The sequence below is a fragment of the Mustela nivalis genome (genome assembly GCF_964662115.1).
Source record: "Mustela nivalis genome assembly, chromosome: 2".
Taxonomy (NCBI): Eukaryota; Metazoa; Chordata; class Mammalia; order Carnivora; family Mustelidae; genus Mustela; species Mustela nivalis.
Window position 1 is genome coordinate 1,362,898 of NC_139021.1, and position 12,213 is coordinate 1,375,110.

The window sequence follows — 12,213 nt, forward strand, 5'->3', positions numbered from 1 at the left end:
GGGGTGCCTTCACCGGAGCAGGCTAGAGGATGTGGGCCCTTGCCCAAGGTCACGGGGGTGCAGGGTGAGGTCAGGAGGTGCAGGATGGATGTGGTTCTTCAAACCCCTCTGCCCACAAAACACCCCTGTCCCCCCCACCCAACGCACCCTCACTCCGGAGCCCTCCCCCACTGCATGGCACTGTTGGTTGGTCGCTCTAGGGGTGTAGAGTCAGGGTGTGTGGGTTGTGGCCAGCACCGTGGGGGGGCGAGTTGGGAGCTGCTGGGAGGAGGGGTGATGGAGAAGACGCTTCGGATTTCCAGACCTCAGAGGCCTCAGGACCTGTCCCTGTGGGGCTGGTGTCCCCTTCCCCAGCCGCTGTATTTCCTCCAGCACCCCCAGCCTGGGGGCGGGAGCACGCCCTTGCTGTCTCTTGGTCCAGTCCGTGGAGGCGCAGAGGGCACATGTGGGCAGGGCGACACTTCTGGTTCCTTGTCTTTGGCCGAGACTGGCATTAACTTCCCGTGCCTCAGGTTCCCGGGTCGTGAAGCGAAGGCCCTGCAGACCTGACCCTGACGATCCCGGGAGCCCCAGAGACACACTCAGGCTTTCTGGCCCGGGCAGGGCGGAGAGGGGCTTCTCTTCCTGGAAGAGGCAACTGGGGGGGCCTAGAGGGAAGATGAGGGTCCCGGGCTCTCCACCCCGTGGGGGAGGAGCAGGGTCCTGTGGGCTGGGGAGCGGGGCCAGAGCTTCAGGGTCACCCTTGGGGGCAGGAGCTCAGAGGGGAGGACTGTGTGGAAGAGGAAAGGAGCCCCCTGAGACCCCCTCCCACCACCACCTGCCTCGGCTGAAGCCCCACCGCCACCAGCGCATCAGCCACCAGAGAAGGCCCTGGGCAGATGCTCCCATGGAGGCCCCCAGGGGGACTGGGTGGGTCACGTGCATTGGAGGAAACGCCTCATGGGGATGAGTGGGAGCCACCCCCAGCTGTGCCCAGCACCCCTCCAGAACCACTCCCATTCCTGGGGTCATGGGCCCTAGCCCCGCTGAGGGAAAACCATGGGGCAGAGCAGTCTCCCTCCTGGGCAGGCCATGAGACCCCCCCACCCCCCACCCCTAGGGGGGCCGAAGGACCAGCAGAGAACAGGAGGGTGCAGAAAGGTTTATTTTCTCCTGGCACGGGCTGGCACACTGGGGGCAGGACCTGGGCAGGGCTGCTGCCTTTGCTCTCCTAGAGGCCCCTCCGGTCAGGGCGCGGCCGTCTCTGCATCTTGGGCCAATAGTTGGTTGACGGTGTTTGCAAAATTGGATAAGCTTGTGAACATAGCAGGGCACTGGGGGCCTGAGCCTAGGGCTGGGCAGGGGGGCTGGGTAGGGGTGGCGGAGGTTTTCAGGGTCTGTGCTCGTGGGTGCGTGTGTGTGCCTGTGCGTGCGTGTGCTCGTCAGACTCTGTTCAGAACGAGGCCCCGCTTTCTGTGCTGGAGTCAGAGCTGGTCACAGCAGGGCCCAGAGCAGGACGGGCCCTAGGCTGAGCAGGAGCCCCCCGCCAGGGCCAAGGTGCCCTGTCCCCCCGTTACACAGGTCCTTTTCACAGCACACCAGACCCTGCGATTCAAACTTAGGTTGGCCCTGCAGGTCTGCAGGAACCAGGACGTCCATGGGGCTCCTCTGGGAGAGCTGCTGCATTAACCTGGAAACTTCGTCACAGGAGGGGGCGCACCCCTTCTGCTGGTATTTCAGCTGCTTTCCTGTGGGCAAGGAGGGGGGAGCCTGGCGTGAGAGGCTCCACGGCCCTCTCAGCCTCCTAGACTCGCCCCTGGTCACCAGGGAGCACTTGGTCCTCCGTCCCGCTGCTGGAGTGGCATCCCGCCCCGTCCCCGCGGAGGCCTCTGGAGGCCGGCCCCTCGCCATGCAGTTGGGGATGTTGAGGCAGGCGGGAGCGGGGCCGCTGGCAAGCCCACACTCCTCCGAGGGGCTGAGGGAGCATCAGAGCAGAGCCCCCTGGCCTGCCCCCACCCGCTGGGCCCTGGGGACTCACCATCGCCCTTGGTCAAGGTCATGTTGCTGCTGTAGCAGACGCCGGGCATCGGACACGGGAGGGGCTGGCAGGGACCACCGTTCTCCATATCAATGCAGGTGTAGCACTGCAGGCTCAGGGCTGGCGCTGGGGGGCAGGGAGCACGGAGTCAGACCTCTTCAGGCCTGAACCGCGGCCCCTTCCCACCCTCTTGGGGCCTGGGGGGCAGACCCGTCCCATGCGCACACACGGGATCGCACAGGGGATGGCCAGCCATGCCCAGCAGCACAGACCCCGGCCTGGTGCCCCGCTGCTCACCGCGCTCCCAGCACAGCAGGATGGCCAGCAGGAAGAGGTGGAGGCCTGTCATGGCTCCTGGAGGTGACAAGATGTGCCTGAGCTCCTGCTGGGGGAGGGGGGCGGGCTCAGGCTCAGGCTGCTGCCACCCCTCCCCAGACCCTGGCCCTCCAAGGCTGAGCCCTCGCCAGCCCAGTTCCCTCCTGCCTCACTCACCCGCAGGCGTCAGTCCCCGTCTGTCGGCCGGCACTGGAGCCTCTTACCCCCGGCCAAGAAGTCACCCCCCAGCATCCTGTGCCCCATCAGGAGGAAGCTGGGGCTGGACTCTTTTGTCTCCACCCTTTCCGGAGTAGCTATCACACCCGACCTGAGTCCCAGCCAGGACGGGGTCTCACCTAGCCGTCCAGTGGTGGCTTCAGGGAAATTCCAGGAGGAAGCTGGGCGCTCTCTGTTTCTGGCTTCAACTTCCAGGGTCTCTCGGAGGCTGTGGGGCCCTCCCCAGCTATACAGCTGAGACCTCTCTGTCTCTCTTCCACTCCTGGCCCCCAGTCCCCAGTCCCATAAACCCGTCCTGTCCTCCATGTATGCTCCCCAAAAAGTGCTCCTCACAAGTCACAGAAGCAGAAACAAATTTTTTTAATGTTAAACACATCGTTGTTGGTTTTTTCTCGTTTTTCTGCTGCATTTGGTGTTCGTGTAGTAATGGTACCTCATTGTCTCAGGATCTCTGTCCTTACACACTTATTCTTTGGTTGAGTTTATAGTTTTGATGATTTAGCCATCCTGGGGATGCAACAGTAGTTTATCTGAGGCCCGAGTGAAGACGCGTGCTCGTGTGAGACTGGGGGCTGACAGCTCCGGAGACGCGGCCGTCTCGACGAGACTCACGATATCAAACTAGTCTTCATGAACTTTTTAAAAAAATTTTTTTTAATTTTTTCATTTTATTTATTTATTTGACAGACAGAGATCACAAGTAGGCAGAGGCAGGCAGAGAGAGAGGGGGAAGCAGGCTCCCTGCTGAGCAGAGAGCCCGATGTGGGACTCGATCCCAGGACTCTGAGATCATGACCTGAGCCGAAGGCAGAGGCTTTAACCCACTGAGCCGCCCAGGCACCCCCAAACTAGTCTTATTTACCGAAGATTTGCCCAAATCACATAAACTTGAACGGTACTTGGTTCATTTCTCTTTTGACAATAGTGTTAGGGATAGTTTGTTTTGGTGGAAGCAAATTAGAACAGAAGAGTTTTGTCCATGGGATTTTATAACTGAATTTGCTGATCTCACGCAGAGGCAGGAGAATGTCACAAGGTGACCGAGGTGACAAGGTGCAGACGGTCACGGTGCCGCTCTATCCGAAGTTCTAGCCATGCGTCAGGCAGAAGCCCAGTGAGACAAAATTCTCTGGTTTATATGAAAGACTTGACTTTCCGCTTCGTGCCGCTTCTGGTTTTTTTTTTTTTGACTGGGTACAGTATACTTTATTGATGTTACATGACAAGGTAGGGCTCCCCGAGCCCCTCCCCTTCTTCAGGGGGTCTGGGAAGGAAAGAGTGGAGGTTGGGGGATTCTCAGTGTTTTGGGGGATAAGTTGGGGCAGGGATCCCCCAGCAGCTGAGGGCCTCTCTCTTCCTCTTGCTCTGGCTGGGGCTGGTGGTTCAGGGGGTTCTTATTCCTTGGAGGCCATGTGGACCATAAGGTCCACCACCCGGTTGCTGTAGCCAAATTCATTGTCATACCCGGAAATGAGCTTGACAAAGTGGTCATTGAGAGCAATGCCAGCCCTAGCATTGAAGGTAGAGGAGTGGGTGTCACTGTTGAAGTCGCAGGAGACAACCTGGTACTCAGTATACCCCAGGATGCCCTTAAGGGGGCCCTCTGATGCCTGCTTCACCACCTTCTTGATGTCATCATATTTGGCAGCTTTCTCCAGGCGGCAGGTCAGATCCACAACAGACACGTTGGGGGTGGGGACACGGAAGGCCATGCCAGTGAGCTTCCCACTCAGCTCAGGGATGACCTTGCCTACAGCCTTGAGCTGCACCAGTGGAAGCAGGGATGAGGTTCTGGGCAGCCCCTCAGCCATCACACCACAGCTTCCCAGAGGGGCCGTCCACAGTCTTCTGGATGGCAGTGATGGCATGGACGGTGGTCACGAGTCCCTCCACAATGCCGAAGTTGTCATGGATGACCTTGGCCAGAGGAGCCAAGCAGTTGGTGGTACAGGAGGCGTTGCTGACAATCTTTTTTTAAAAGATTATTTATTTATTTATTTATTTGACAGACAGAGATCACAAGCAGGCAGAGAGGCAGGCAGAGAGAGAGGGAGAAGCAGACTCCCCACAGAGCAGAGAGCCCGACGCTGGGCTCGATCCCAGGACCCTGGGACCATGACCCGAGCCAAAGGCAGAGGCCCAACCCACTGAGCCACCCAGGAGCCCCCATTGCTGACAATCTTGAGGGAGTTGTCATACTTCTCATGGTTCACACTCATCACGAACATGGGGGCATCAGCAGAAGGAGCAGAGATGATGACCCTCTTGGCCCCGCCCTTCAAGTGAGCCCCAGCCTTCTCCATGGTGGTGAAGACCCCAGTGGACTCCACAACATACTCAGCACCAGCATCGCCCCATTTGATGTTGGCGGGATCTCGCTCCTGGAAGATGGCGATGGACTTCCCATTGATGACAAGCTTCCCGTTCTCAGCCTTGACTGTGCCGTGGAATTTACCGTGGGTAGGATCATACTGGAACATGCAGACCATGTAGTTGAGAGCAATGAAAGGGTCATTGATGGCGACAATATCCACTTTAGCAGAGTTAAAAGCAGCCCTGGTGACCAGGCGCCCACTATGGCCAAATCCGTCCACTCCGACCTTCACCATTGTGTCTCGGGCACGGGGCTGGCACTGCACCTGGAGATGCGTCTGTCTGTCGAACGGGGAAGAGCAAAGAGCCCCCACTTTCTGTTTTTACCTGAATTGTGTTTCTGCAGATGAGACCATTTGAGATCTCCTGCCTCACGTGAGGGAGAATGCTTCTCATCCAGGTTGATAGAACAGACCTCAAGATTTTCTCCGGCCCCATGTGCAGTCTTACGGGGGCTGCGGACTACGGTTCGGTTGGGGTGCTGAGGGCCGGGCTCCTCTGAGGGGCTGAAATAGGGTTTCCAATGAGCCTCCCAGCTTGATGGGTCTGGTGGTAGGGTCCCTGCGTCCCTGAGAGCCTCCAGTGATGGCAGGCAGCCTCGGGCTTGAGTGGCCGCAGGGGCGGAGGGTGGAGTGGAGGGGGTGGAGAGGGGTTGGGGTTTGAAGGACACTCAAGGACAGGCGGGGGCTGGTGGTGGTAAAGCTTGGGAACAGAGAGGTCCGGGAAGAACCAGTCTGGGGAGGTCTTCAGTGTCCTAAAGAGGTCTCCAGAGGTCCAAATTATCCTTAGTAAAATCTTGCCAACAGGGAGGAAGGGGACAGAGCTAGCACCATGGTGGCGGGCGGCAGGGCCCTGGCAGTCTTCAGAAGCCAGGGACGGGGCGGGGTGGGGGGAGGTGGGGTGGGGTGGGGAAGCCACAAGGGAGAGTCCCAACCGGACCCCGCAGGGAGGCAGCCGCCTGCACCACAAGGACCGCATTTCAACCCCGTTAGATCTGGCGCCAAGTTCCTGGGCTCTAAAGAGTCGGTCCTGGGCGCGGGCTGAATGGTGTCCCTCTTGTCCTGTGGGTCAGGAGCAACTCCCCCCTGCTGCTGTCCTGGGAGGTGCTGGGTGGGCCTTGGCCGGCACGGGAGAAGACAGCTGGGTTTGGGAGGGTGCACAGAAACGCACCAACTCTGAAATGTTCAGACGGCAACGTGTCGACGCATTCATGGGCAGAAGGGACGGGGAATGGGGTGGGAGGTAAGCTCGGAACACCCGCCGTGTGCTCCACGAACTGGAGGAAGCCCCAGGACCTTCCTGGTGGACTCTGATCCGTCATCTCCCAGCCAAGGCCCCCGGCGGGGGGAGTGCACACGGTGCCCCGGGCGGCACTTGCACTCGGAGCTGCTCTCGGCTCAGAACTCAAGGAGCCCGAGGCAAGCTTCCTCCTCTCCACCGGTCTGGCTTTATTCACGCTCACCGGCCGGTGGGTGTCCACTTGGTTTGGGAGGTAGAGACCCACGTTGAGGCTCACACTATCCTAGACTTGGTACTCGGAGCCCTTAGAACTGATCTCTGTGCTCTGCTGTGTCCCCAGCGGGCAGAGGCACATCTTGGTTTTTTGGCGGAAAGAGTATTCCAGGCTCCTCCTCCTCTCTCCGGGATCCAGCCCTGGAGCGGCTGTTTCTCCCCCGAGCCCCAGTTCTTCCTGGTGGAGAGCTGTTCTCGGCCGTGGACATGCTCACTGCTGCTGGGGACCACTGTCCCCAGACTCCCTCAGTGCCCAGAGCCAGGAGACGCATGTCGATGCTGTTGCTCATGCCTGGACACCTGTGGCACTTCTGTGCCTGTGCTCATGGGAACCATGGCTTCACACCAGCATCTTCATGGGATCCAACAGCCTTGGCTGCCTCCCGGCTGCCCCTTTCCCACAGCTCCCCCCGCCCACAGCAGCTCGGTTCCCCCGCCTGCTGCCAGTCTCCCATCTCCCCCGATCTGGGTTGAACTGTGTCGCCCAAGAGATATGTCCAGGTCCTAACCCCCGGTGAATTTGACCTTATTTGGAAGTAGGGTCATTGCAGATATAACTGGCTGAGTTGAGATGAACCCATACTGGAATAGGGAGACTCCTGTGTCAACGAGAGTCCTTCTTAGATCAGGCGTGCAAGGAGAGGACGGCCAAGTGACCACAGGGGCAAGCAAGGACTGCAGGCCGGCACTGGGAGCAGAGAAGGTGATGCGCAAGTCTCCCCTGCAGCTTCCAGGGGAGCACGGCCCTGCCCACCTCGGCTTTGGACTTCCAGCCTCTGGAACTGCAACAGAACATGTTTCTATCGAGTGCGGCCAGTCGGCCGGTTAGGGTTGTCAGATGCCGCAGCCCCCACCTGCCGGGCCCTGTGGGGGGACCTTCTACCCCACTGCGGTCATTTCTGCCAGTTGAGCACTACCCTCACACCACCGCCCCATCTGGGGCCCCTTAAGGCAGAGAATAGGGTCCCTGAAGAGCTGGGTGTGTATGCTGATTACCCCAGGATAGAAGACAGCGGTTTCACTAACTGAGCAAGAATGATAAGGTCTGGGCTCTTGATTCACTGGGGTCCCTCCCTCTGCCTGTTCCTGAGCCTAACAGCCCAGGGCAATGGGCATTGGGAAGCCCTGTAGGGCAGGGTTAACTCGGGCTCGGAGAGTGGGAGACTATGAGGCCCAGGTGCTGCAGACCCCGGGGACACCTTCACTGTCCACTGTGCGGCCACGAGCTCAAGGTCCCTGCAGGTGAGCGCCACGGGATGTGGCCCTATGACCGTGTCAACGTGCACACTCACAGGAGAGCCTCGGCAAAAGCCCCAAAGGGCTGCTTGCTGTCCAATGGCTGTGGGGGGGGGAGTTGTCCCAAACCCAACAGGCGGCTTCTCCATCCTCAGCCCCAAACCTGGCACCAGCTTGTTGGCAGGCCTCCTGCTGTGGGCAGAGAGGAGGGGCTGCACGGCAAAAAGACACCCCAGAGATAAGGGGAGAGCTGGCAGGCCTTCCACGAGACCCCCTGTGTGCGGAGTCGACCCGGCTGAGGGGATGAAGCTGAGGCGGGGCTGCTCTGTCCTCCAGGGACTTCCGACTCAGTGCGTCAGGAGGAGGAGAGAGAGCGGCTCTTTCGAGCTCAGAAGGGAGAATGTAAAGGGGTTTGGCAACAAATAAAGGAAGCTAGAAAGATCTCCCTCCCCGTGGCCCCAGTCACTGCAGGCCGGGCAGGCGACCGCCTGTCTGCAGGCCGTCTGCTAGCCCCGTTCGTGGGGTCCTTGCTAAGTCAGTGCCATGCCTAACAGGCTGCGCCAGCTGCTTGCAGTCCGTCAGCGAAAAAGGGGATTCCTTTGCCTTAATGAGACTCGGATTATGAAGCTCAGTAAGAAGGAACTTGCTCGATGTCAGGGGGCTGGACAGGAGGGGCAGCGGGCAGCAGCGGCTCTGCAGCTGGAGTCCAGCACGTGGGAGGAGGGGGTGTGGCGATTTTAAGCTTATTTTGTAATTTCAAGCAGGAGAAAGTAATTTGAGCAAAGACAGAAAAAGGAGAGGGCAGTTAGTGCGCAACGTGCCTGGAGTGTTCTAGAAACATCCGAGGGGGTGTGGTGGGGGGAAGAGGGCCGCAGCCCGGGTCTCGCTGCGGTGCCTGTGAGCGGAGCAGAGGTCGGTCCCAGGAGCTCGGGCGGCAGAACCGACCGGATTTCCCCGAGAACCGCGGAGAAACGGAGTGAAGGGGAGCGCGGGCCCTCGCTGGGGAAGTGCCTCAGCTGCACAGACAATGGGCTGTCCTGTGCCTGTTAAATTGTGTGAGGCGTCGTTCCCAATGGTGGGTTGTTGTCTCTGTGCCCTACTCAGTGCAGAGTTCACACACACACACACGCACACACACACACACACACACACACGTGTGTCTGTGCCGGTGAGGCCGTGCAGGCTTGTTTCCCTCTAGAGTTTACACTGTTTTAACAAAGAGATTTTTATTTTTATGTAATCTCCACGCCCAGTGTGGGGCTTGAACTCACAACCCTGAGATCAGAGTCACCGGCTCCATGGACGGAGGCAGTGTGGGGGTGTGTGTGAAGGTCACCGCTCTGAGTCCTCCTGATTTCCAGCCTGGTTTGGGGTCTTTCACCCCATCCAGGGGGACTGAGCCCCCTCCCCGGGGGATGAGCACCAGCAGGGGGGGAGGGCCCGTCTTCTGCCCCGAGCTGTGCACGGCCTCAGTGGGAGGTGAAAGCCTGTGCTCTGGCTGGGGTCATCTGCGGAGGGGAAGCTGTCGTGGAAGGCAGTGAGGGCTACAGGCCTCCAGGGTCAGAGTCAGGAACTCACGCTTCAGCTGCAGAACGCGGGGAGCCTCGCCACACCAAGTGAACAAGGCTTTAGGCATCTCTAGGAAGGCGTTGTGTCCAGTCCGAGTCAGGACAGCTGCTGGGGAATGTGCTGTACCGGGGCAGAAAGTGTGAGGGGAAACAAGGCAAAGGAACACTGTTAGATACCCTGAGATCCTGGAGCCCACTCACAAGGCCTTGCATGAGGCAGGGTGACCTTCCTCTAGGGGCTCAGCGGCCTCAATGCTGACACTTTGCGAAGGGCAACGAGCCATTCTGGCCCGACTGCCAGGACCCTGTCAGTCTATTTCAACATATAAAAATTCTTTTGGAAAACTCCTTTATCTCTGAACCCCAAGATACATGTCCCCCCAGCATATGACCCATCATCCCCCCAGCATATGACCCACTGATATACATCTGAAGTGTCTTGTGACTGAGTTTTTATGAAACAGTAATAAATGACCTTCTCCTAACAATAGGGGCCCCCTCAGCATCCTGGGAACCTTGTTCCAAAATACCTGGGAGGCTTTCGCCGTTCCTAACCCCTTCCCAACCCGAGAGTATTTAATGGCTCACTACTCATGACCCCAGGACCGCTCCATCTGCCCCCGGGTCCTCTCCCTGTGCTTTAATAAAACCACCTTTTTGGACCAAAGAGGTCTCAACAATTCCTCCTTGGGCCATGGGCTCCTCACAGACATTCCAAAACTACATGCTTTGGCGCTCAGTGTGGGGCTCCGGTTGTGTCTCCTGGACTCAGCCTTGGTGTGGGCCTGGCGAGTACGTTCTCTCGTCTCTGCACTCTCATTGCAGGGGCTTTTTGAGGAGTATCGTCTTACTGGAACACGTTCATGTCCATCGCTAAGGTACGATTGTCCAGCCCGCGGCTGCTCTACCGGGACGGACGGAGAAACCCTGCCATTTCGCTGGAAGTCAGTCCCCGAGCCTGAACGGTAATAAGACCCAGAAACTTGATGCCCTCTCTTTGATCCTGTCCTTCGACAAAGTCATCTGTCGTGGGCACGGGACAGCCACCCCAGCGACCAGCCTGGCTGCCCATCTTAACTCTCCCATGTGAGGTTCCCTCCTCATCGGTCTAATGTGATCCTACCCACGTCCCTGGTCTGGCCCCTTCTGGCCGCGGGACCTCCACGGGGAGCCGGCGGAACCCAGCACCCGACTGAACTAAAACCCAATGGGGATGGCTTCCTGGGGACTCTGGCTGTAAAGACCACACGTGTGGGAATGTCACTCAGAACGTGACGGGTTTCTATCTTTACTGTTTTCCGTCAAGGTCCTCTAAGTACTTAAACTACAATATTGGGACATTTCCCCTTGTAAAACTTTTCTAGTGTTTTCCATGGGCTAACAATGGTGGGTTCTTCAAGGCAAGGTGGAGTAAGAGGTGACCTTCACGGCACGACCTCCGAGGCATGGTATTTCAGGCCCTACTAGCCTAGGACGCAGTGGGGACATGGGGGGACGCTGGCATCGCTCCTCCGGGGACTTTAAGGCAGAGCGGTGATCAGAGCGACCTCATCGGAGGGACACGTTGAGTCCCTTTGACACCAGGAGCCTCTGATGGATCCCGTGTGGGACGCCACCTGGGAGTCGGGAATGGGATTCCCCGTGATGGACCTTCTCTCTCTCTCTCCCCCCAGTTCCCAAGAACTCTCCCTCGGGGAGCCTTCTAGCCCCCCGGAAACCATGTGGATTGCGAAGTTGAGGAAAGGACTGAGCTCCTGTAGCCCCGCGTGGCCTCGGTGGGATGTGGCGGTTCGTCTCTTCCGCAGGAAGCAGGGCGCATGGGCGGGGATGCTCTAGGGCAGCCTGCGGGCTCTGCATCGGACCGACCTAAGGGGCCTCTTGCAGAACAGGTTGGGTCAGGACCCGGGCTGGTCAATTCCCTCCCAGCGTGGAGGATGGTAATGATCTAAACAGGCCTGGTCCCAACAGGATCCAGGTTGCTGGAGGAAGCAGGGGCCGTGGTCCCGAGGAGGCGGACGGGGTCTCACGGTCCCTCCTCCTGACGGCTGTGGGGGCGTGTCCCGCATTTCGCGGGCTTGCTGGCTGCAGTTAGAGCCAGCTGTGGGGCTGGACCCGGGGATGGGGACTTGAAGGAGGTTTCCCAAGCAGCTGCCGAAACTCCCTCTGTGTCCGGGGAGTTTCCTGTCTTCTCCAGCCCGACCTGGACCACAGGTGTCCACGCTGGGGGACAAACAAATAGGGTGTCTGTTCGTCTGTCTGAGCCGAGGAGCTTTAGAACCAAGAAACCGCGTTCTCTGCCTTCTGGGGGCACGTGGCCTCCTCTCCAGCCCTCCCCCTGCCGTGTCTGCATGGCCCCGGGGGCCTCCTGCTTAACTGGCTTCGGGGCCCTCCTTGCTGGTGCTCGGGCCTCCCCCCCCCCCCCCGCCGTGAGGAGCAGAGAGGAGGGTCAGCGCTTGACCCCGCCCACTCCGGATTCCCCCCAGGGTCCCAGGGAAAAACCACAGAGGGCAACAAACGGATTGGCTTTTAAAAGAGGGTCCAGGTGGAATGTAATTGGCACTGAAACTAATTTAAGTTTGTTGGATTAATTAAGATGAACATATCTTTAGAATTATCAGCATTAAAGATGAAACATTTATTCTACCAGGGTTTGCGGAAGGTCAAATAGGCTGTTGTCTCTTGCAATTTGTCAGCAAAAAATGACTAAAATGATGGTTCATTTTCTGTCTCAAAGCTTTCTCTGGGAAGCGCTGGGTCGGCTGAGCGTCCCCTCTGGCCCGGTCAGGGTCCCGGGATGGAGTCCCCGGCGCTCCCTGCCCAGCGGGGAGCCTGCTTCTCCCCCGACCCCCCGCTGCTTGTGCTGCCGCTCGCTCTCGCTCTCTCCCAAGTAGATAAATAAAATCTTAAAAAAAAAAAAAAAAGACTCTTATTTGGGTTCTTTTTCTTTCTGTTCCT

General features: G+C 58.7%; 1 protein-coding gene and 1 pseudogene across 3 annotated transcripts; both read right to left on the reverse strand.

Moving 5' to 3' along the window:
* Positions 1-1,131: 1,131 nt before the first annotated feature.
* On the reverse strand, positions 1,132-2,615 carry LOC309859642 (lymphocyte antigen 6H-like). 2 transcript variants are annotated; one of them, XM_082720603.1, is made up of 4 exons: positions 2,510-2,615; positions 2,315-2,399; positions 2,018-2,143; positions 1,132-1,727 (listed from the first exon to the last, which is right to left on the reverse strand). In XM_082720603.1, the coding sequence occupies exons 2-4, from the start codon at positions 2,364-2,366 to the stop codon at positions 1,474-1,476; spliced, it is 432 nt and encodes a 143-aa protein (XP_082576729.1). In that variant the 5' UTR covers positions 2,367-2,399; positions 2,510-2,615; the 3' UTR covers positions 1,132-1,473. The 2 variants fall into 2 exon arrangements, with proteins under 2 accessions (XP_082576729.1, XP_082576730.1); XM_082720604.1 differs by having other exon boundaries at positions 2,315-2,402; positions 2,510-2,592.
* A 1,301-nt stretch (positions 2,616-3,916) lies between these two features.
* LOC309858770 (glyceraldehyde-3-phosphate dehydrogenase pseudogene) lies at positions 3,917-5,178 on the reverse strand (annotated as a pseudogene). Its single transcript has 2 exons — positions 4,718-5,178; positions 3,917-4,417 (listed from the first exon to the last, which is right to left on the reverse strand). The product of its transcript is annotated as a glyceraldehyde-3-phosphate dehydrogenase pseudogene (transcript).
* Positions 5,179-12,213: the final 7,035 nt, after the last annotated feature.